This window comes from Emys orbicularis, chromosome 1, assembly GCF_028017835.1.
Source record: "Emys orbicularis isolate rEmyOrb1 chromosome 1, rEmyOrb1.hap1, whole genome shotgun sequence".
Classification (NCBI taxonomy): Eukaryota; Metazoa; Chordata; order Testudines; family Emydidae; genus Emys; species Emys orbicularis.
In genome coordinates this window covers 102,388,882-102,413,787 of record NC_088683.1, presented here as the reverse complement: position 1 = coordinate 102,413,787, position 24,906 = coordinate 102,388,882, and the positions used below count along the sequence as shown (strand labels likewise).

Here is a 24,906-nt window from a genome sequence, read left to right as displayed (position 1 = left end):
TTGGAAAGAGTCCAGTGGAGGGCAACAAAAATGATTAGGGGGCTGGAGCACAAGACTTATGAGGAGAGGCTGAGGGAACTGGAATTATTTAGTCTGCAGAAGAGATGAATGAGGGGGGATTTGATAGCTGAAAGGGGGTTCCAAAGAGGATGGATCTAGATTGTTCTCAGTGGTAGCAAATGACAGAACAAGGAGTAACGGTCTCAAGTTGCAGTCGGGGAGGTTTAGATTTGGTGAAGCACTGGAATGGGTTAGCTATGGAGGTGGTAGAATCTCCTTCGTTAGAGGTTTTTAAGGTCAGGCTTGACAAAGCCCTGGCTGGGATGAGTTAGTTAGGGATTGGTCCTGCTTTGAGCAGGGGGTTGTACTGTGATTCTTCTTGATTACTTGCGAAGTGCTTCCTTTGCCATGCTCTATGTTAAATTCAATCTGCTTCACAGGCTCTCAGCAGCCATTTTTTTAAACTAGCTCTGAAAGGACAGTTTTTCAAAATAACATTTGTGTATGCTCTTTAACTGCATGGGGAGAGTACTCCCATCTGATGGGGAATGCTCCTACCAGCAAGCCCTACAAAGGCAGAATTGGGTTGGGAGTGTGGCAATGTTGACACACACTGAGGATCTACATTTTTCCATTATGGTCTGGAAAAGCACATTAGAAAAGAGCCACATTTTAATTTTTCCAAAAGGAAAACAGATTTTCATTCCATAAATACATTAGCAGCAAACCCTCCCATCATCACCAGCACTTCAGGTGGCTAAGATTTACAGCTTAGTAATGAGTAATATATACTATCTGGACAATTTGGTCTGAAAGCCAAGTAAACCCATCAAAACTTAGAACATGTGGAATTAAGTAGGATCACTACATGCCTCATCTTCTATTGAACTGGAAATTAAAAGGCAACACTTAGCTGAAAGCCAAATGTTGGTCTCCTTTACAATTTTTGAGGTCAGGTAATTGCTTTATCCACATTGAGTACTAATTTCACTATTTTTTAACCAAAGCATTTAATTTGTACTTTTAGAAGGAAAGCTGAGAATTTGAATGCTTTGTACTATGCGCTGTTGCTCAGAGAGAGAACACAAAACCCTTTGAATTAAAATGTCAAAATACACAATCATTTTTCTTTTAAATCCCCAACATACTTTCATGGCTTTGGCAATTCAAGACTGTTGGCTCACAGGTTCCTATGGTAACCAAATCACATTTTTGTTTCATGATTCTTCCATCCAAAGAATGGAGCAAGGTAACTGTCAGTGTTTATGAGCAAAATATATGAAAGACAAGAGTCAGTCTGTGCACAGTGTATTTTTATGATCTCCTTACTGGAAACTGTTCCTTGTCAACAGATAAGTGCGTCATCCATTCTCATTCAGAGTTTTAGCCATAGGGCTTATTAAATAGGGATATAATGTTTCATTGATAAAAACATGATGCTTGGGGAAAGGGGAGTGACTTTTCCTCCCCAATTTTACATCTAAAGTTTTCCTCCATCTTTCGTCACTTATGTCCAGAGAGTGAGTCATCTGTTGCATACACTCCACTGTTAATCCTACAGTCTTCAGTCCTCACTGACTCTATTAGTTCTTCCTCCTCTGAATCCTCCTCTTCCTGGGCTGAGAGACTGGATGTGGGGCCTTTGCAGATTTTTAGGTGGCGAGTGAGGTGGTATTTGGTTAGATAAGCCTTGGAGCATTTTTCACACACATAGTCCCTCTTTCCTTCATGGGAGTTGAGATGTTTCTTCAGGTGATTTGTCCTCAGGAACAGCTTGTCACATCTGGGACACTTGATCTGCCGTTCTCTACAAGGGATTGAAAAAAAAGTCAGGTTTTCCTCATGATACACAGCAACTATAATTGACAAGACTTGTTTAAGTGATTAGAGGAGTATAGGGAGACGGGGTTACTTTAATCACTGTTACAATGTGCTTCCTAGTTTAAAGGAACCAGTTTGAAAATGATTTCACATACAGGGTGAGACAACTGCACAGGGTTTACGAGCCACTGTGTGCATATAAAGGCTACATATCCTTAGTGTAGGTTGCTTTGTCACAGTGGCAATAAATCCACTAGGGCCAACAACGGTATAGCCTCGTTATAAATCAGGATAAAGTTCTTCTAGGGTAGAATTCATTGACCAGAACAGTTTTGTTAACCAAAACTCGATGCTGGAGCAGGAACTTGAAATTTGGCAGTATGGTTACCCTGGTACCAGGGATCGGCCTGTTGTTCCCAGGAACTGTCCAAATTTGGCCAAATTATTTCTTTGAAAAATCTCTGTTCAGTAGACACATTAAGAGTTTGGCAGCTAAATGCTCTATAGATTCTGTCTGCACTGCTCCATACCAGGGCTGCTGGGGGCTGAGCATTGGTGCTCATGGCCAGCTGCTGTGATATCAGAACTGGGAGCAGGGAGACTGCCTGCCCTGTGCTGTCCAGTACTCCCCTGCTATCTCAGACACTGGAGAATAAATCGGCCTGACAAATGCAGAAAGGACAAGAAGTGGGAGGGGGATGGGTGGAGGAATTAGATTCAGACGAGCTCAGGGGGCAGGGGAAGACAGACTGGATGAGAATCCCAGGGTGGAGACTGGGACTGGTTGGACAAAGCCTGGGACGAGGAGTTGATATGTGAGAATGCTAGTGAGGCTGTGGCATGATTTCTGATTCTGCATGGTCACATTGGAACTTGGAGAGTTTTCAGCTGAGAATTAGGGACAAAAATCAGTGGATTACCTTCCTTCCCAAAACTGAGGGTTGAGAATACTATTACACAATGCAAGCAGGATGATTTGGGTTTTCTCTGTAGTAAGAAAAGCAAATTTTGCAGAAGCCTTAGAAGGTTCAATGGTAGCTTTCCTGTCAGAATATTCCATCCTCAACAGATGGCCAACACCACAGCCATCCTAGAGTCGATCAAGATGCACTTCCCCATAACCTAGAGTGATATTTATTTTCAATTAAATCCACAAAGTATTCTATATTGTCCAGATCTGTTATTTACTCCATAGGCCTGGTCTAGACTTCCTGTTGGTTAGCTGCCATACTTAAGATCACTTACTGTGTGTGGGTAAGTACATGCTGTTTGAGGTCCTGCCTCCGCATGAACAGCTTGTCACAGTAATCGCACTTCAGGTTCTTCTCCCCGGTGTGGATGACCATGTGCGATTCCAGGTGAGCCTTTTGGGTGAACGACTTGTCACAGAGGGCACAGCGATAATTTTTCTGACCTAAAATTGCACACACACACAGTGACAATGACGTCTGCAAAAAAAAACCCCATCATTCACTACAGAAAAATCTTTCCCTGAAACAGATTAAGAATTCACCTGTCTATTCCTGCAGCTCTGTTCCAATCTCAGCATGATGACCTATTAAAACAACAGTCTGGGCTAGCCATGCAAGAAATCAAAATTTGACACCTGAGCTCATTTCAATCACTCCAGAGCTGGGAGCTTTATAAAGAGGCAGGACACCCAGATGCTGTGTTCAGCCAAAAGGTTTTTGCAGTTGCAAAATAAAGTAAATCTAATGAACAATTTGTATAACCAAATATTTTAAGCACGTTGGGGTACATCTGAATGGAAAGTCCTCTAACTGTAAGAGTGCTGTCATTAAGAGTTCAGTACTGAATCTTAAGACTGGTATTTCAGGGTTAAGAATTGGGACACTGAACACTCAAACAGTGCCTGGCTCCTATTCCTGGTTTGGCCACTGGCCTTCTGGGTGACCTTGGGCAAGTCCACTAATGGCTATTAGCCAAGATAGCTGACTGCCAGATGCTGGGACTAGACAACAGCAGATGGATCAGCTGATAATTGCCCTGTTCTGTTCATAGCATCTGGAATTGGCCACGGTCAGGAGACGAGACAGGATACTGGGCTATATGGACCATTGGTCTGCGCCATATAGCCATTCTTATGTTCTTACATCCCTTTACCACTCTGTTCCCGTTTCCCCATCTGTAAAATGGGGATAATGATGCTTACTTCAAAAACTCTGAGCTATATCGATGAAAAGTGCTATATAGGAATTGGGAATTACCACCACCACCCGGTACCCATTTAACTAAGGCAGTCTGCAAAGATATTTACCTTTCAATTTCCTGCCTTAAAAAAAAGTTTATATAGTAAACAAGCCTACTTTGTGGCTCCTATAGTCCTATCATGCAGAGCAAAGTAATTTATCCTAGGATTTAGGGCTGAAGCCATAAACCTCAATCAATATAATTGGTGCCATCCACAGGCTGACAGCTTATTTAGATTTAACCTCTGAGGACTGAAGAGTCTGGATAAAGGCTTGGTTATGTCCCTCAATGTGATTAAACCAGTGACTGAGGAGTTAAAGCTGGCGCAGGTGGATTACTGTCAGTTACCACCTGACAAGTGTTCAGCAGTGTACATGGAAATGAGATGGTGGGTCTTAGTCCAGTTCCTAGTGGATAGGTGTCCACATCACAAAACCCCCAACATAACTGGCACTCATGTTAGCAGTCTCAGCTCATAGGGTCAAGAACTGAATGGACCTGGACTGTTACTCTCTCACTCCATAGGCAGTTCCTGGATACTAAGGTGCTGGAGGCCTTATAAGTACCTGGAGAGACAGTCCTTCCAGGTCAAGGCCGAAGCATGTAGAGGCAGTAGCTGGGGTAAGTCTGCATTGCTGCTGTATATATAGGGCCTATTTTGTGAATGAACGAAGGATTTCAGTCTCTGGGGCTGATAATCGGGCACCTTTTGCCAGCAGTAAGTTTACTTCAATTCAAACAACACTCTTTGTGAAATGGCATCTTAAAGTGTGACTCAGGCCATCTGCCTTACCTGTGTGTATCTTGAGGTGAGTCCGGAGGTTGCTGGGATCGCTGAAAGCTTTGCTACAGAAATCGCACTTGTGTGGCTTCATGCCCATGTGTCCCATGAAATGGACATGAAGTTTGGAAGGAGAAATGAAAGCTTGGGGGCACATGGAGCACTTCCACTTCCTTTCCTTACTGTGGCCCGATCCATGGCTGCTGCTGTGCCCCTGGCTGGGGAGGTGGTTATGGATGTGGCTGCTCAGATGGGCCTTAAACTCTGTGTAGGAAGTGCATTCCTTTCCACAGTGACAGACATGCACATCTGGGTGTTCAGGGACACCTATAACCCAAAAGCATTTCTTTTGATTAGAGACACCATTCCTTCACACACTCAAATCATTTGCTGGCCGACTGTATAACATGGCTGCATACCTTCTCCAATTTAAAATCAAGTGGCATGGTTTTTCTACAGCTTGTTAAATTGAGCCTTACGCTTGCTTCAAAGGGTATCAACAGACTACAGTGGGTTATGGTACCTGTTCTACCCAAGAACCTTGGGAACACCAACTAAAGTTACTCATATGCTACAGGATGGATGAACTGCACTTCAAGTGAATTAATAAGCTCAACAGATAAAGGTCTGGGAAATCAGAATTCTTTCACTGACTCAGTCACTCGCTGTGCTACCTTGAACAAGTTTCCGTGCCTCAGTTTCCCCATCTGTAAAAGGGTGATACTGATTCTTATTCACCTTTGTAATGTGTTTGGGATCCTTGGGTGAAAGGCATTATATAAATGCAATATATTAATAGCAGTAATAGTACTGAGCCAAATTCTGGTAGATCTTATTCAGTTCTTAACTTAATTTCAATGGGAGTTTTCCTCAATAAAGGTTAAATACACCTGGGTAAGGACTTTAGATTTTGATCTAACAGAATTATGGGCCAGAGCGGCATCCTCCAACCCTTGAAGTCCAATGAACAAGCAACAGTCTCTCCTCCTTTGTGCCTGGTTCCTCCTGCTTGAAAACTAAAGGTCGACCTAGAGTTCCCTTCTTGTTAATCAGTGTTGGCATCTATATGGCTCTCAACTAAGCCATGCAGATGAAGGGAAGCTTGCACTGCATTTGGTACTATACAAATAGTTTAGCTCAGTGCCCTGATCCTTCTGTAAGCGCTAAGTTCACCATAATTTGTTATGTGGATATTTAAACTATGAAGAGCATTACACCAATACCGGTTATGACCACTCAAAATCTGGAGAATCTAACACATCATATTATTGCCTCTCCCAAGTTATGGATGATAGAGAAACAACTCTTTGTCCCATTGGAATATAAAATCTTTTCATTCTGATCAGAGAGAAATTAAAGGGCTGCTCCAGCAATGGTGAAGAACCTGTTATTTACACATAGTGAATTGGAATTTATAGGAATACAATACCACTCACTATCAAGCACTGACAAAAAAACTTAAGGAAATCCCAATTTACAGCCCAGAGGCAGCATATAAAAGGGAGCTCAAGTTCGACTTTATCTGTAAAAGCAAATAAATGTGCCTGTCTTCTTACCAATCTGTCTAGCATAATCCCGACTGTAATAAAAGAGAAGCTCTTGTTCAGGAGGGATGTCCCGCGAGGTGCAGAAGTACATTTTTCCATCGTGGGGATAAGCTACCAGATTCTGCTCTTCCCGATTCCTACACCAACATAGGAGACTTTAAACACCTTTCAAAATTGTCAGCTTGGGAACAAAAAGCAAAGCTATCAGTAGTACTAAAAGACAATGGAATCTCCTTAAAGAACTCTCAGTATCCTGTGGGGAATTTTCATTTCAGAAACACTTCTTCTCAACTGCCATTCTATCACTTCCCTCATTCTTTATTACTAGGGATGATGAAATGAAGCTCATTTATTCCTATTGCTTAGTCCCCTATAAAGTCATCAAGCATTTGTGACATCACAATTGGTTGCTGTGAAAATAACTGACATCACAGAGAGCAAACTGTGGGAAACGGGCAGATGACCTCTTAAGAGACTAAGATCCTTTCTCATGCTAATGCCCCTAATAAAAAAGGCAAGGAAAGAGAAATACAAAATGAGTCTGAGCCCTGGTCTACACTGGGGGGGGTGTCGACCTAAGATACGCAACTTCAGCTACATATCTTAGGTCGACTTACCTGGCCGTGAGGACAGCGGCGAGTCGATCGCTGCCGCTCCCCCGTCGACTCCGCTTCCGCCTCTCGTGAGCTGGAGTTCCGGAGTCGACAGGGAGCACGTTCAGGGATCGATTTATCCGCATCTAGACGAGACACGATAAATCAATCCCCGATCGATCAATCCCTATCCGCTGATCCGGCAGGTAGTGAAGACCTGCCCTAATAAGCAGAAATAGCTGAATTTAAAGCACTTGCAAAGTTTTCCAGGAGGCAATAGTGTCTTGCTGGCTTTGCAGATCAACGGTAGAACATGCAAGCAGCACTGCAACACTTTGCTAGAAGACCCAAGGCCAGGAGCAACTTCTTGATTCCTGCTCACTAGCCTGATGAAATGAATTACAAAGGAGACCCGCTCTGTCTCATGGAGTAATAGGGAAATTATTATATCCTTCCTACTGACCCACTCATGGGGCAATATTAACATCAGTTTGCACAGCTCTCCTTGCAGACTCCCAGGCAGAGAAAAAGGCACAGCTATCAGCAGGGATTAGGAGAAAGGCAGTGAACCCCAGAACAAAAGGATGGTCTTGGCCCACATTGCAGTACCTGGGAGCATCTGATCAGTAAAGCAAAAAAGCAAGCAAATGCCATCTTAACAGATCTATTTTAAAAAGTGTGAGGAAGGGAAGAGAACAATAGACCACCATATTCACAAAAGCAGCAGCTGGCATAAGGCTTAAAAGGACAAATGGCTAGATTCAATTCACAGGTTCGGAGTGATGCTTTACCATATAATTAGTTCACCCCCCATAATACCCTGCCCAGCCTCTTGCTTGCCGCTTTACTGATTTTTGCTGCTTTACTGATTTTCTCCTATCAACAATCCCAGCTTCCTAGAAATCCCTCAAAGGCTCACTCAGCACCACTCTTTAATTATTACATAGGGCAGCCACTGCAGTGGGCTGCACATTCACTCTTCAAAATTTCTCTAGGCCATGGGCAGACTTTAGAGTCACACGGAGTCAAGGGGACTGGCTGTTTGTGCCAACCCTCCCCCTCCCTCACAGTTCTTTCACCCCAGCTTCACTCCACACCTGCCCTGTACCCCTACCCCTCACCTTCCCTTTTCCTTCCATTTAGTTGACCCCTTTGTAAATAACCCCTTCCAAACAAACAAATAATGGAATTAACATGACATTTGCCACCAACACATTCACACTACTTGTGTTCTACCCCCACCCTCACCCTGTGTATGTCTGGTCTATTTTCAAACCCCGCCTCTTTCCCCCACCCCGCATCTGTCTGTATCCATCTGTTGTCTCTTGCCTTATCATAGATCATAAGCTCTTTGGGGCAGGGACTGTCTTTTTGTTCTGTGTTTGTACTGTGACTAGCACAATGGAATACTGGTCCATAGGTGCATGGGGCTCCCATGCACTATGGTAGTACAAATAATACATAGTCTTTATTTAAAAAAAAAAAAAAAAAAAAAAGGACACCATAGGGTCCAAATCTGCTCAAGCTGGGTAAACATAGCTCTCACCGGGCTCTGTGTACAAACATCATCCAGTTACACTCATTTTCATCAGTTGTAATGATGTAGAACTCCAGGACGCCATTGTGGTACATCTGACAGAAAAAAACAAAACAAACAGTGTCAGGATAATATGTGGCAATGACTTTGGTCAGAGCTCATCCCTTTCTTTAGGAGAGGAATTGCTTACCCAGACTGTGCAAGGCGCCCGTTCCAGCAAGACACCTCCCACACAACTGCCATCTGACTTCACTGTGTCTTGCCCATGCTGCCCCCAATGGTGAACCAAGCCATAACAATATAGGGGCACCTAAGCTACAGGAAGTCATTTAATGTCATTTCTTCTCCGAGCTGGTCTTCAACCTCAGAGGGCAACACTGTACCTTGCACAGAAGTTCCCTGATCCCTCTATCTAACGGGCCTTGCAACAATCCCACATCCTTGGTGTAGAGAGAAAAGAGTCAAACACCATTGGGACCTCATATTCCTAATGGGAGCCACCACCACAACAGCACAAATCCCTCCCCCGCCTACCCCTCCTCCCCCAGGTTAGCACAAATATCCTGACCCCTGCGGACCAAGCTAGAGACTGACATATGGTGATGCCTGACACCACAATCACTAGTCTTAAATCTGCTCATTTATTTGAATATTTTTCTCCTCCTCCCTCCCATTTAGGCTTTTGACAGAAATATTTTCATCTGCTTTTCTAACAGGTCAAGCTTCAGGAACAGTGGTATCTTGTGACTCTCTCCAGCTACTTGCTCCACACAGCTCAAATATTAACCATTGTGTTTTTAAATACTTTTTAGATAAGTCAGTAACTGCAGTTAACAAAGGTTTATCTGATAGACCAAGGGTAGGCAACCTTTCAGAAGTGGTGTGCCGAGTCTTCATTTATTCACTCTAATTTAAGGTTTTGCGTGCCGGTAATACATTTTAACGTTTTTAGAAGGTCTCTTTCTATAAGTCTATATTATATAACTAAACTATTGTATGTAAAGTAAACAAGGTTTTCAAAATGTTTAAGAAGCGTCATTTAAAATTAAATTAAAATGCTGATCTTACGCCACCAGCCTGCGCTGCCAGCCTGGGGTTCTGTTCACCTAGGCCGGCAGCGGGCTGAGCAGGGCCTATGGCCGGGACCCCAGACCTGGGGGGGGGGGGGGGGGGTGTTCAGGGATCAGGGCAGAGGGCTGGGGGGGGTGCAGGGCAGAAGGCCGGGTGTGTGTTGGGGTGTGGGGGGTTCAGGGCAGAGGGCTGAGGGTATGGGGGGTGCAGGGCAGAAGGCTGAGTGTGTGTTGGGGTGGGAGGGGTGCAGGGCAGAAGGCTGGGGTGCTCGGCTCGTGGGGGTGCTCCCAGCCCCCTGCCCTGAGCGGCTTATGGCAGGGGTCTGGAAGGGATATGCCCTGTTCCACCCCCTTCCCCCAGGCTCCGTCCCTACCTCTCTCTGCCTCCTCTACGGAGCTGTGTGCACGCTGCTGCTCTTCCCCCTCCCCCTCGCTAGGGCCATCAGCTGATTGGCACAGGGACGGGGGGGGGGGCAGGAAAGCACTGCTGGGGGAAGAAGAGGGGGAGGGGGGAAGCTTGGCTGCTGCAGAACCAAGCTTCTGCCTCCCGCCCCCGCAGGGGAGAGCGGTGGGGCTGGGGGCCGGGACCGCGGCAGGGAGCTGCGTGCCACTCAAAATCGGCTCGCGAGCTGTGTTTGGCACACGTGCCGTAGGTTGCCGACCCCTGTGATAGACATTAATGAATGAATGTGATTCATTTTTCATCACATCTAATAACATTAAAATGCGAAAAAAGATTGCAGGGAGGTAAGTGAGGGTATAAGTGTGTATACTAGAATGAAGGTTAAAATGATTTGTTGGCCTGAATTAACTGATATTCTTCAAGAGTGTTACCTCTGCATAGTCACCCTTGTCGGACTGGTGCCTCCTGGCATCAAGCTGTGGAAAATTTTTACAGTAATGTTGATTTGGGCCATTCACCCTCCCTCCCCATCATGGAGGGTTCCAAGGGTATAAAAATGGGAGTGGCCCCATCTATCCCTCAGCTGCTTCCCTAAGTTTGGAATTCTTGATCTGAGAATTTGAAGTAGTGGAGGGATGGAGAGTGAATATGCAGATTTGAGACTCTTGAAGAACAATGGCTGGTAAGTAACCTCTCTCTTCTTTGAGTGGCTTCTGCATACTACTGCTGGTGGAGATTAGCAAGCAGTACAAATACTCTAGAAAGACAGGCTGAGGAGTTCTAGGTGAACAAGGAATACAAAATTGGTAAAACTACGTGGCAGGTCAAAAGAAGTTACAGCATTTCACTCTTACAGATTAGACCTCAGTAAGAGAGAAATTTTTTTGATGCAGACACCTACAGAGTTTTGAGTAACAGCTTTGCAAATTCTATGAAAAAAACAAAACAAAACAAAACAATAAGACATGCAATGGATGCTGCCTTTGGATCAGCTGAATATGTTAGATGTTACTAGATGAATGAACATGTGCAAGTCCTCACTAGGGCATAAGGGATATTTGGGGAAATACAGACAAGTTAGCCGCCAGTATGAGATGAAAATAGAGATGACTTGAGACTGGAAATTGAGCTAAGGACACTAATCAAATCATTTTTCCCACATGGACTACAGTTTATAGGCCATCTGACCTCTACCTCACTAAATCTGTGTGGTTTAGCTATGGCTATGAGTATTGCTGTCGTCACAGGTGCACGGTACAAAATGATACTCTGACCAATAACAAACCAAAGGTCCCAAGGACTTTGTGAAACAAGACTCCAACCCCAAAGCAAAAAAGATGTATGGACTGGAGGGAACACTCGTGAGATCACTATCAGAATGTCTACACTGCAGTTAGACACCCAGGGCTGGCCCATGCCAGCTGGCTCGGGCTCTGGGTCACAGTGTAGACTTCCGGGCTCAGACTGGAATCTGGGCGTTAGGACTCTGTGAAATCATGACTGGTGTGGAGGAAGTAAATAAGGAAGAGTTATTTACTCCTTCCAATAACACAAAAAAAAGCATGTGGTACCTTTGTCTTTTGCACCTTAAATAACCTGAGGCATAAGTGTCTCAGGTGAGAGTACTGTCAAGAAAGAGTGGTGCCTTTGTAACCAACCAGTTTTATGGCGGTCATAGACATGTCGCCTTATTGGTAGCAATTGCCATGTGCTGACTAGCCAAGGAATAGCAAACACATCAATGATCCCAAGGAATTGTTCTTAATGTCAGCTGAGAATCCCAATTTTACAAGTTAAGTGCTTTCCCACTGGGCACTGAGACTGGAGAGAAGTTTAAAACAATATGAAAACACTTTTAAAGGACCTGCACCTGACACAGATTGCCTGCTACACACAGAGGATGAAAATCCAAGGTCTTCCTGGCAATGCAGTAGAATAGATTCCAAAGACATGGCACCAGATGGCTCAATCTAATCAGAACTGAGACTTCTGGTGCAAAGGCAGCATGGTCCTGGAGAGGCTGCCATTTTTTTTTCTTTAAATAATAAAGCATTGCTGCTTGGAATCTCAGAGCTGTCAATATGCAGTTGACTGAACATAAACAGGAGAAGCATGCAGAACCAGTTATCCAGCATCAGCAAATGATAGGGGTGTGGACTCCAGGAAAGCTTTTTGTGGCCTGTCTTCAGAACAAAGCATTGATACTGGTGTTTGGAACTGTCTCTGGGTACCAATGGCCTTGGATGGTTTCAAAGTCAGGACATTAGCACTGGATTAGCAATTGTATTCATTCCCAGAGTTTCAGCACTGAATGAGACTCAGTAGGCACTGGAGCCACCTCAGTCAGTACGGGAGCCACCTCAGTCTGGGCCAGGGAATAGTTTCCAAGGTTTCAGTGCTGAGGGTATCTTGGCACAAGGACATCTCAGCTAGGGTTTCAGAGCAAAGAAAGCTCATGGCAGTTCCTACTAAGAACCCTGACCTGGTTACAGAAACAGTTCTACTGATTTTGTCTAGAGAGACTCCCACAAAAGGAATACCTATATCCTCATTCAACTATCTTGCAGATCCTCCTGCAAGTAAACCATCAGCAGACATCACCTCTGAGTACTATTTATATAAGACTAAGTATCTGACACTGGAGGGAAAACACATTTCTGGGACCAGAGACCCAGATTTGGGAGTGATGACTCAGTAGACACCAAAGAATCAGGGATTACAGTGTCACCTATAAACACAGAATCAGTAGTGCTAGGATTTCAGCATCAGACTTGGTCATTCTAGATAGATCTGCAGACCTCTGAGCCATTTAAACTAGGCACTGAATCCCACTGCATGCGTTTCTCCTGGACCTGCACTGCTGGATCCTCAGCACTTGACTGCCACGTGTAGAGCTGATGGTATTAGAAAGTCAAGAGTGACAGAGCTGGTGCTAGAAAATCAAGGGTGTCAGAATCAGTTGACTTTGAGAGATCAGGAAACCTTGGTGACACTTATGGATGGCCCAGAAAGGAAAACTAAAGGTTTTAAGTGCTTTCCTACAGCAAATGACCTATCGCTTTGGTGGGGACTCCACACAGTCTGCAATGTAACCAAATAAAACAGTACTGATTCCAGGAATACAAATGAGAACTCAGCGTGCAATACTATGGAATATTGGTCATCACAAGTAGCCCACTCCAGGACCTAGCCCTAGGACTACAGAATGTTCCATTATGTTACAAGTTTAACTGTCAGTGCATTGTATTATATCAGCTGTCACTAGTCACCTGACAAAGCCCGTATTTCATAGCTGGTATCATATACATATACCCCCCCACAAAAACAGCCTTGATTTGGGGATGGGGTAAAGAGAAGAGAGCATTCAAGTCACAGTTAAAACTACCACACTGGCAGTTTTGACACTGACGTAAGATTTAGGGAGACATGACATACGCTGACCTTCCAAATGTGATTGGTTGCCTTGTCTGTCCAATCTGCTACTTCCAAAGAGTGACTCTGTTGCCCAATCAGAGGTCCAAAGCAAGTCCTCACAGGAATGGTCTCCCGAGTCCACACACCTATCAGCAGAAAGGCACTGACTGCAGAATCAATTATTTAAACAACAAGTGAAACACAACTAAAAGATGCAATGTTTGTGAGATAATGTTCTGAGGGTTATACCTGGGCATCAGACCATAAAACCTTGTGTTCCACAAATGGGATACAATTATTATAGAAACAAGAGCCACCGCCATCATACAACACCCCTGGGAGCCATTTTGTTCTAATTACAATATTTATTTTTGTTTTCTAAAGCAACTCATTACTTTCAGATGAGCTGTAAAACTAAGATCCTGACCATTTATGCCTATTAAAGATTTTATGGCATTTTCTGCAGAACCAGAAAATTATCATTTCAGTACCTACCTAATTCCCATGAATTTAGCCTACCTAATCCCCACAAATTGCCAGAATTGTTGCTGGGCACTGTTAAGTAGCTTCTGCATTTCTCATCAGAGGCAAATTTATTTCTGTGATGAGCAGAGAAATTCCTGTATCCATATTATTATTATTAAACATTTAAATTTATAGCCCCACACCAATACATTTGATGGCTTCCAGGAACAAAGCGGAAAGCTCACAGAGCACAAGGGTAATCTGTTCCCAACAAGAAGCATCACTAAGCAAACCAGCTTCTCTAGCTGAAGTTTCCAACTAGTCTTCAGACCCTTGGAGAGTGCAGTGCAATAATCCAATCTTAAAGTGACAAAAACATGGATTATAATAACGAGATCCACATCTAAAGGGAAGGTCACAATCAACCTGCAAAGTGCAGATGGAAAAGGCGGCACCTAAGCAATTCTACTACCAGAACACCCAGCAGCAGCTAGGGATTCAGCAAGACCCCCAGACTGCAAACCTGAAGGTATGTCCACACTAAACAACTGCAGCTGTGCCTCTAGCACTTCTTTGTAGACACTATCTACAACAACAGGAGAGGTTCTCTCATCAGCACAGGTAACCCACCTCCCCAAGAGGCGGTAGCTATGTCAATGGAAGAATTCTGTCGCCCTTGTGCTGTCTACACCAGAAGTTAGGTCGACATAGCTATGTCTCTCAGGGGTGTGGATTTTTCACACCTCTGAGACATAGCTATGCCGATATAAATTCCCAATGTAGACCAGCCCTAACTGATGAATAGTGGTCAGATATCAACTCCACTGTTTCTTCTGGTTGTTTCCCCCAAACTACAATTGGTATCTCTGTCTTGTCTAAGTTAAACCTCAAGCAGCTAGCTCTTGTCAAGCTCCAATTTCAGCCAGACACTGGGAAAGTTACTTAACTGCAGTGTCTGGATTTGATGACATGGAGTCCTAAATCTGGGTGTAATCCACATACTGAAGGTAACAGAGCCAGTCTGCTTCACTGACTCCCTTAACTACCTAATAACCAGGAAGGATGACTTAATAAAACCCAGTAAAAGAGAATTTTTAAAGCAGATGAGCAATCATCCAATACTATCTCCCCACACACCCCAGGTGGCTTCCCCAAAAATAAAAATGGATTGCACAGACTCAAAAGCAAGTCAATCAACCCAGCTAGGGTCTGCTGGCACATCAACAGTACTAAAGTTGCTAGTAGGTCTAGCACCATAGCAGCATATTGGAAACCTGATCTTTATCCATTGCCAGGAGATAATCTTCCAACACAATTAGTACAACCTCTATACCATATTCAGGTCTAAAACCAAACTGACTGGTATTAGGAAAGTTAGGACTCATTATTGCTAGAGCTGCCTCGTCGCAGATAATCTCTTTGATAATCTTCCTAAAAAAAGACGACTCAAGATAGGGAAGGACTGGCAGTACTGGTCAAGAGAGAACATGTCAGTTCTTCAGCTGGTGTAAGTCGGTCTAGTTTCTTTGACTTCAATGGAGCTATGGAGATTTACACCACCTGGATCTTGTTTGATCTGAATGGAGCCTTCTTTCAGAAATGCTGGCTCCTTACTCTTCCACACATCAACAATCTCTTCCAAAAGAGACTAAATACCTCCTTGAATGAAATATGTAAGTCTAAAGTTATATTTTACATGTATACTTTACTTATTGTGGCTGTGCAACATTTCCAGCATTGAAAACAGAATATATTTTGCCTAGACAGGAATACTGCAGGACCTATTTGTTGCTGAATGGTTACTAAAGAGAAACAAATCTCCTGCGCTAACGTTTTGGCTAGACTAGACATTAAAAGTATGTTACAACACACTAGCAAACACGTCTGAAAAGTCTAGTGCAGACAAGGCAATATATACTTTAACATGTGCTAAGCAGGGTGAGTTGAAGCTTAGGCTTTGCTCCAGCCTTCAATTCGACCATTTTAGCACATTGTAAAATACACATTGCCTTGTCTATACAAGACTATCCAATGTGTTAGCTAACACATTTAATAAGCCACCCTAAAACCCTAGTCTAGGCAAAGCCCAAAAACATGGCCACAAACCAAAACTCTTTTGCACACTATAAGTAATCATGGTGACTGTCTGAGGGGAACACCTCTGGAGTCACCTTCTTAATGTGTAGACCCTTTCCTATTGTGTCCCATAACTATGTTAATACCACTGGGGTTTGTTTTACTGATGTGTAGAGATATATGATAAATAGATCTTCCTTACCTACTTCAGGTCCCATGATAGACTGCCGGAGAACAAGCTGTTTTGGGAGAGAAAGTCTGGCTCGGCTCTCTATTGGGGTGTCAGGAATGAAAGTTACAGGCCCATGATCTGGGCAGTCTGATGGGTAGGCCTTGTCACACAGCGTGCACCCTGTGGGTGTAGAAAAAGGACAACACGGATCAGTGAGGTATTATTTATTATTTGTATTACAGTAACACCAAGAAGGCCCCAATGACACAAGGCCTCACTGTGATCAGCCCTCTAGAAACACACAGGAAGAGACAGTCCCTGCCAAAGAGCTTACAATCCAATTAGACAAGACAGACATAGGGTGGGAGGAAGTACTATTATACCCCTTTTATAGGTGGTGAATGGAAGCAAGAGAAATTAGGGCCTTGTCCAAAGTCATATAAGAAACCTATGACAGAGCTGGGAATGGAGAAATCCTACCAGGATCAGACTATAGGTTTATTCTGACTGGTAACTCATCAGCTTCATTGGATTTTAACCTCATTAAGATTAATATGTAGTTTTAGTCAGAAGAGCTACTATGTAAAAATGGACCCTTCTTACTCCACACAGATTTGCTTTGCGATGCGCCTCTGCCTACTTTACTGACTTTAACAAGTTTTTCTAATCTTATCCCTGCATATCCAGTATACTAATGGAAAAGGAAGTCTATTCTTCCTTATGCATCAGCAAGGAAACTGGAGCAGAGTTCTTATTGCAGCATCCTTTTTACTGGTACGGATCCAAGTGGTAGAAAAAGCAGCTGCATTTGAAATCACAGGTGGAGTAAGATTTTCTGGCAGTTAGAAAATACTGGCAGTTAGCCATCTTTCTGACTTGCATATCCAGCACATCTGACAAGTAACACGTAGACTGCTCATGTGTGTAGAATTTTTTAGTGAAGGGCGGCTAAGACTTCAGGATTCTTCCATTTCACCACCATCTTAGAGGGATTTTTTTAAGCTTCCTGTCTATGATCTTGTCACACGAACACCTTCCCTCCAGCAGAAACTGAAACCCCTGTAGAGGGACATATTGGTATATATTTATACTGTGTGAAGTCTATCGCTAAAATTGAATTTATGGAATGCCAGTGAAAGGAATGGAAATTTTTTCCCAAAAGCACTCAGTGGAGTAATTTCCAATAGCTGTCACTAAACATAAATCTCTATAGAACACTACTGAAAATTATTTCCATCCATTTTAAATACAATTGGGAGAAGTATTTTACACTATGACTGACTGTCACATAAAGAGCTTGCTGCTCTACTTCACTATGAACAGAGCTGACAATCTTCACTCCTCCATAATACCTCATCTCTTCACCTGGAAAAATGCTACATACAAATTAAACAACGGCAGATTTGTGTGTGCATCCTGGAATTAATGTGTTATGGGTCAAACTGCAATAGCCTTACTCAGAGTGAGTAGTACCTCCCCAAGTGGTCTCACCAACTCCAGTAGGCCTAATTGTGGTATTAGGTATATTCAGTGTGGCAGGTGGTCAGCTGGTATAAACTGTCACAGCTCCCATAAAGTCAACAGAGCTATGACAATTTATACCAGCTGATGGTCTGCCCCCAAAATGAATAACGGTATCATAACGTGGCCCCATATGAAATACATATTGAATGACTATATAATCACATCCATATCCATTGCTGGATGGATGAGTGCGTAGGGCTGACATTAGAATGGATTAATGCGCAAGTATGACACATGTTTAGAGCAACTGCAGTAACGGGTTGATAATGTGAAACAGCCCCTTGTTCAACAACCGAAAGACAGCATGGAAATAAATGAAAATACGAAGTAGAACACTTAGAATGGCAACATTAACTTAAAAAAAAAACTGGACATCTACATCTCGTAGTGGAATGGATGAGAAAATTCATTGCCCATACTTTATCTGAACATTAGTACTCCTATCTAGAGAATCTCAAAGTATTTTACAAATAATAATTTTAGCCTCAAGAGATGTGAGTAGTTATTAGCCTTGGTGTGTGCTTTGTATTTTCCCCATTTGTAAAATGGAGGTACTGAAAAGAGGCACCAATCTCCCACAGTAAACACTGAAAAGAAATCACGCTTAAAGTAACTAGAAAAAAATCTCTTCCCTCCTTACTTTCATGTATCTGGCCACAAACTCATTTTATTCAGAAGTAAAATGAAAAGCTAAAATAAAGCTTTCAGATGGGAAGTTATTCTTTACAATAAAATGTAAGACATCTACACTGCCAAAAAAAGGTGTGCTCTTAATCTGGGTTAGCTAACCTGCATTACCTAATTGGGGTTGAAACAGCGGTTTAGACATAGCAACTCTGCTTTTAACTGAGGTTAGCAGCTCAAGTTAAAGCCCATACCAAGCTGCTAACCCCAGTTAAAAACAGTTGCTGTGTCTACACCACTGTTTCAACCCCAGGTTAGCTAACCCGAAATAAGAACATACCTTTCTTGGGCAGTGTAGACAAACAAGAGTAGCATTCAGCAATGCCATCAATTTATGCTTTGTCAAATCCTTACAATCATTTGATATCAGAGAGATCCGATTAAAAAAAATCTTTACATGCACATAAAATCATGCAAAATGTGGAGATTTTTAAACTAAATGTGTTTCTTCTTCAAATGCATGACTAGTCGATCGGGGATTCTGATGGAGTGTAGTAGGACAGAGAAAGATGAATACCAGATTATGACCATGATATTGAAATTTAAAGGCCTTCATATTAAAATCCAGCCTCACAGTTAAGCGGCAGCAAGCCAGCCAGACAGGTGGTAGAAGTACAAGACAGACACAGATCTCCACCACAGGAAATGAACTTTGTGATCATCTCAAGCACTACCCTTCAGGCAGTCCAGGAGGGATGGCAGGCTCTACAGCAAGTCCCAAACTCCTCCTCTTGAAAGATCAGTTAGCCTCAAAACACAAAAACCCTTTTATAGGGGTCATTGGAAAAAAGTTAGAAGAATGTCCCTTCCCCTCCTTTCTGGATTTTCTATTGAGTGCCTCATTTCTCATGGCTCTTTACAAGTCATTCTATGTTATAACCATGGATATATACATGTGATGTAATTAAAACTTGTCAAATTAAAAAATTGCAATAAATTTCTTAAAGGTCAAGAAATCCACAAAAGCCAAAAAGTTCACAGGGTAATGATTAAGGTTCCAACCTCCAGGCAAAGTGAGAAGACACATACAACAGAATGATGTTAAAATCGTGACCCACTATGCCTAGCTGTTGGGAGATTTAATCCTCAACTGCACATTTTCCAGCTTTTGTGGGTTTGCTTAATGGTCTTAACAGGTTCCCCCCACCAAAAGACGTCTATTAGGCTCGCTGCAATAGTCTTGATATTCTCACCCCTTATAACAGTTACATGATAAATGCTACCCAGAGGCAGAAGCAAGCACACCTGCACACTCACATATGGTAAACAAGGTAGCCATATTCTCCTTGTTTGAATTGGAGTCTTCCATTTGCAGAGATGATGGTACAAAGGCAAGATTGTCTGAAGACACATCCACATGGCCTGGCCCCATGGCTACTTCCTGGTTTATGGAAGAGACAGCCACAGGCTCGAGACTGAGGCCCACTTCATGCAAGGAGACAGATTCCAGGGAAGTTAGGTTGTGTGAGGTAGAGAGCGCCACGCTCACAGAGTTGGTGCTCATGGCCACGGTATGTAGGGAGTCATTTAGTGTGCTGTCCGATATACCGCTTACCCGGCCTGCAATGTGGTCAGGCTCCATAACAACAGGAAGCTCCAAAGTGCTACCATGAATGGGTATGACACCACTATGACCCACTGCATCTGAAGCCAAGTTACTGCCTACCGTGTCCACAGCTAATGGTTCATGATTCCGGGAGCCATTTGGGATTTGTGAATGATCCCCAGCTACATCATCCATCGTAAGCTCCTCAGTCATCCCATCAGTAGATATTGGACTGGTTACCCTTGAAACACTCTCCATAGCGATTGTGGTATCCAGTGCTACCTCATGGCTGTCACTAGGGGGCAGGCTTTGAGCACCGTGTGTGTTCACTGCACGAGAGTCCATGGAGACAATCCCTGGTTCCAGTCCCACAGTTCCACTGGGCTGGAAGGGATCTAGGGCTGAAGGATTATTGGAGACAGATAAAGCTGAATTGCTATCGACATTTATAGTGTTGGGGTGGATGTACTGAGGTGGAGGTCTGTCAGCTAAATAAGATAAAATACCTGATGAAAGGGAAGAGGTGGAGAAAAGGAAAAAAAGAAGAGAGGGTGAGTTTACAATATCAATTTTCAAACAATAATAAACAATCCACAACCGCAATCCATTTCATCACACTTTATTAAGGTCTGGATACCTTATGAGTCTGCAGTTTCCTTTAAACATGCCCATTTATTTTCAATTAAGTTAAGACAAGACTCAGGTAAGTCTTGCAAACACAAACTCTTGGCAATTCTGAAACATCCCAATCACAAAGAAATATGCGACCACCATACACCTTTACCAGTGGCAATATAGGTGCAGTTTGAATTTGTAAAATTATGATGAGTCACCTCTGCTAGTTTCCATCCACCAATGCAAATGCTCTATTAATCTGATAAACTCAGGATGGCTGAGCCTCTGGCAACACCTGACCCAGACTTCATAGTACAAGGAGTCAGAAAGAGTTTACATGGCAGTTTGGGTGTAAGTATGCGTTGCGTTCTTATAAATAAGAACATCTCAACAAAGTCTTCAAAAGACTGTTAGTGGAACTGAACATTTCATACCATGTGATGACACCCATATCTTTCTGTTAGGAGTAAAGAAACTGGAGGAACTCCTTCAGGATTTACCCATTTATTTTAAAATATATATTTTATACACTTGTTTCAATCATCTGTATCAGTCAATATGTCTGGCTGCAGTTCTTCCTCCAGAACCCATCAATTCAACTCCTGGATCAGCTGGGAGAGCATCATTCAAGAGCAACATGAAGGCATTTGCTCTTTTCTCTAAGGGCTAAGTCACCACCTCTTCTTCAGCAATCCTAAACCTTTTTGTGCTAGGGACTGACAGCCCGATATAAGAACCTGAATCCTAGTAGACCTGCCCATCAGCACCAGCCACCCGGCACCCTCGCAGACAGTCTCAGGAGAGTTGCCAATGGTGCACTGTAGGGACAGGAGGCCAGCACCTGTGCTGGCTGTTCAGGGCAAGCCAGCCTTATGTGGAGTATATGGTCACCATGCTGAAGCCTATGAAAAGCTGGGAAGCCTCAGCAAAACAGAGGGAGCACAGCCCTTCAGCACTCTGTTAAGGGGAAGGAGGTGGAGCACAGCTTTCGGGAAGGGGGCAGCGGCCCTTTGCGCCATGCCCTCCCCACAGGCTGTGCAGAAAATAGGGCAGAAAACGGCCCAGGCAACCTCCAGAACCCCACCACCTCTCCAATGGAAGGGCAATTGCATTAAATATATGATAATTTTCTGCACTTAATATAGATGTAGAATAGATGTATTAGACTTGAGGAAGAACCCAGGGAATTTTTCATAAGGAATACCGCGCAGAGTATTCTTTCACAGTCTTAAGTAGGCACAGAAGGAAAAAAAAAAGATATGTAGCTCTTCAGGTGTTCTGTAACAGCACCTATCTCAACTTTAATCTTCAGAGCTATACTACTTACCAGGTAGAATGTGTCTGAAGTAGCTGCTCTCCAGGTGAGGATAAGGTGGTGGAGGTAGGGTGTAGTTTCTCTCTGGTATACCACACATCACTCCTCGATCTCCAATACCCATTGGGAGCATCAGAGATAGGGCAGAGGGCAAGGAACTCAAGGAGGGGCCCAAGTTTGGAATTGCAACAGGCAAGCCTGCAAGAAGAAAATGCCCATTAAAATTCAGTGGAACTATGTAAGTTTAATGAGCATGTAACCAAGACAAATGTTTACTAAAGTCTTACAGGTTTAGTGCAGTGTAGGAATATAGTCAAAATTCCCATTACCGTTAACTGGGGAACAAATATTTCATAATGGGATCTTCAATCTAGCTGATAAAGGTATAACCCGAGCCAATGGCTGGAAGCTGAAGCAGGACACATTCAGAGTGGAAAGAAGTCATACTTTTTTAAGTGTGAGGGTAATTAACCATTGGAACAATTTACCAAGGATATTGGTGACATCACTGGCAATTTTAAAATCAAGACTGGATGTTTTTCTAAAAGATATGCTCTAGGATTTATTTTGGGGAAGTTCTATCACCTGAGTTAGGCCAAACTAGATTATCACAATGGTCCCTTCTGTCCTTGGAATCCCTGAGTTATGCAGCCAAAACCACACACAATGGACTTAGCTATGTGAATTTACATATTATCTATTATAGGGGTTTCCCCTAGTTAGTATAATGAAAGGTCTCAGCTTTCATGTGCATATTTAGAATGCCGCCAGGAGCAATCTGAGGGATAAACAGAACCCAGTTTCCTAAAGCATGTTCTACATCTGCCTTTTCCCTGTAACTGCAGATTTTTATTCTGGTGAACTCCCAACATGTAATTTTTACTGATTTATTAAGATACAAGTACATGCAAGTATTACGGTTGTATTTATTGTTAGCAGTTAGAGCTTTTCTGTTTAACATTTTTGAAAGTTTTTGGTTAATTAAGAAAATGTTAAAATACTAACTTTTTCATTTCAAGTTTCTTTAAATTGTGTATCATTTTCTTTAGTACAAAACTTTGTTTATTAATTTTATTATGGGGCTGGGATGGGGCAAAAGGGGTTAATGAATGGAACAAACAGCAAAAGGAGAAGGTAAAAAAGACAGAAGGGGAGAAGAGAGAAAGAAGGATGTACAGGACTATGGAAGGCATGGGAGATAAGCCTGACACTGGAAGGACTGTGAGGATGCTGGAGCAAACAACTGATCAGAAGACAGAAACTGTCCAGGGTTCAAGTTGTAAAAAGCAGTCCACTGACACTGCTGGGGTCAAGGGACTATCCAGATATTGAGGTCATGGAGTCCTAGCTGGGCCCACCTTGCCTTGCTGCTGCTCCCAGGGGCTGGTTCTACCCTGAGAGGTCATGCTCCATTTTCCAAGTGGCTGAGGCAGGTAGAGTATCCCCAGAAGAAAGATCACCCCTTCTAGAATCTGGGGTTCTGCTAAGATCTAGCTGGGCCTCCTGCCCTATAGCTGCATTTTTATATACTGTCTCATTCTCAATTATGTTTTCACTTGTAATGGACACTTCTGTGCAACTTCCTGAAAACCTTGTCAAGAAAAGAGGTGTGTTTTATCATTTAATATAATCTGAGCGTCTTTTTTACATAGTCTGGGGCAGATTTCTCAGCAACAGCTCATATTTCGAGGGACTCAAACGCCACAATGATGAATGCAGCACAAAAGGAGAGACAGAGACAGGTAGCTCATTAATACCCTATTAAAACAAAAATTAACTGAACTGTGTGGGACACATCCATTCTTACCACAGAAAGCATTGCTTTTGCCTTGTCTACACAAGCAGCAACTTTCAGGTGTCTCTTTCTCCCACAGTGTGGTTTCTGACCACTAGATCAAATGTCAGATCTGCTCAAGTGTGTGATCATATCACCCCCTGAGGACTCCAGCCTTCAGAGGACAAACCCAGATGCCTCTATCCAGCTGTGAGCACTTCACACTTATACTACTTTGGTTTTCAACTGTCATGCAAAATGCAAATACACAGCAAGTGACAAGTATCAGCCCTTCCTGCAACTCTCCAAGTTACCTGATGCTGGTATGGCATTGTGAGTGGGTGATGCAGTCAGTCCCAAGTGACTTCCTGAGACAGGCAGGGCATTGCTCACAGAGGATGAGGTCAGCTGGTCCATCCCTACGGAACTCAGGTTCATTTCATTCATCCTACAAAAAAAAAAAAAAAAAAAAAAAAGATCATTCTTAGTTTGTTCAGTCCTAGGAAAATAAGATTTGTATTCAACATATGTCCACCTCACTAATCTAAGCAGACAATATAATTTCCCACCCATTATCAAATGGCATACATAATTTTTGTAGATAACATATCTAATGTTAATCGAATTAGATAAAATAAAACAAAAATAAACAGTAAGACAAAAATCAGATCCTAATTCCTTCCCTACTGCCCAAATATTGAACTATGTTGCTGAATGAAAAGTAATTGTACATACTCTTATGCTGAAATATCCAGTCCCTATAGTACCAAAGAAACGAGATCTGCTTTAAGTCTCCATTTTTAGGATTTGTCAGATTTATCTTTTGAGAGAAGCTATTTAATTTCATTTTTTATTTTATTTTTTAAATAAACGACAAACTAGAAAAGATCTCTCAAGTATCAAAATACTTTACTGTGATCTAGATTCTGTAAATATATCTTTACAAGACTGTCACCATAATTACAAATAACTGTACTAGTTCCTTTTATACTGTCAGTAGCTGGATTATTTATATTAGAAGTTGAACAACAGCACATAGGCATTTTTAAGGTTTATGGATTTAAACTCATTTTTTAAAGGCAGAATCAAACTAAATCTTTCTTGGGTGGAACAGATGACTCAACTGGTAATAGTTGTTTGCACTGTTGTTATAGCTGTATTGGTCCCAGGTTATTAGAGAGACAAGCTGGGTGAGGTAATATCTTTTATTGGATCATTGGTGAAAGTGACAAGCTTTGGAGCTACACAGAGGTCTTCCTTGGGTCCTAAAGGAGAGCTCTGTGTAGTTTGAGAGCTTGGCTCTTTCACCAACAGAAGCTGGTCCAATAAATGATATTACTTCACCAACCTTGTCTCTC

General features: G+C 42.8%; 1 protein-coding gene across 1 annotated transcript; it reads right to left on the bottom strand.

Moving 5' to 3' along the window:
* Nucleotides 1-1,295: 1,295 nt before the first annotated feature.
* PRDM4 (PR/SET domain 4) lies at nt 1,296-23,995 on the bottom strand. Its single transcript, XM_065409207.1, has 10 exons — nt 23,863-23,995; nt 21,787-21,972; nt 19,556-20,350; nt 16,121-16,270; nt 13,405-13,523; nt 8,500-8,585; nt 6,370-6,497; nt 4,826-5,140; nt 3,067-3,235; nt 1,296-1,807 (listed from the first exon to the last, which is right to left on the bottom strand). Exons 1-10 carry the CDS (start codon nt 23,993-23,995, stop codon nt 1,504-1,506), a joined length of 2,385 nt encoding a protein of 794 aa, XP_065265279.1. The 3' UTR covers nt 1,296-1,503.
* Between the last annotated feature and the right edge of the window lie 911 nt (nt 23,996-24,906).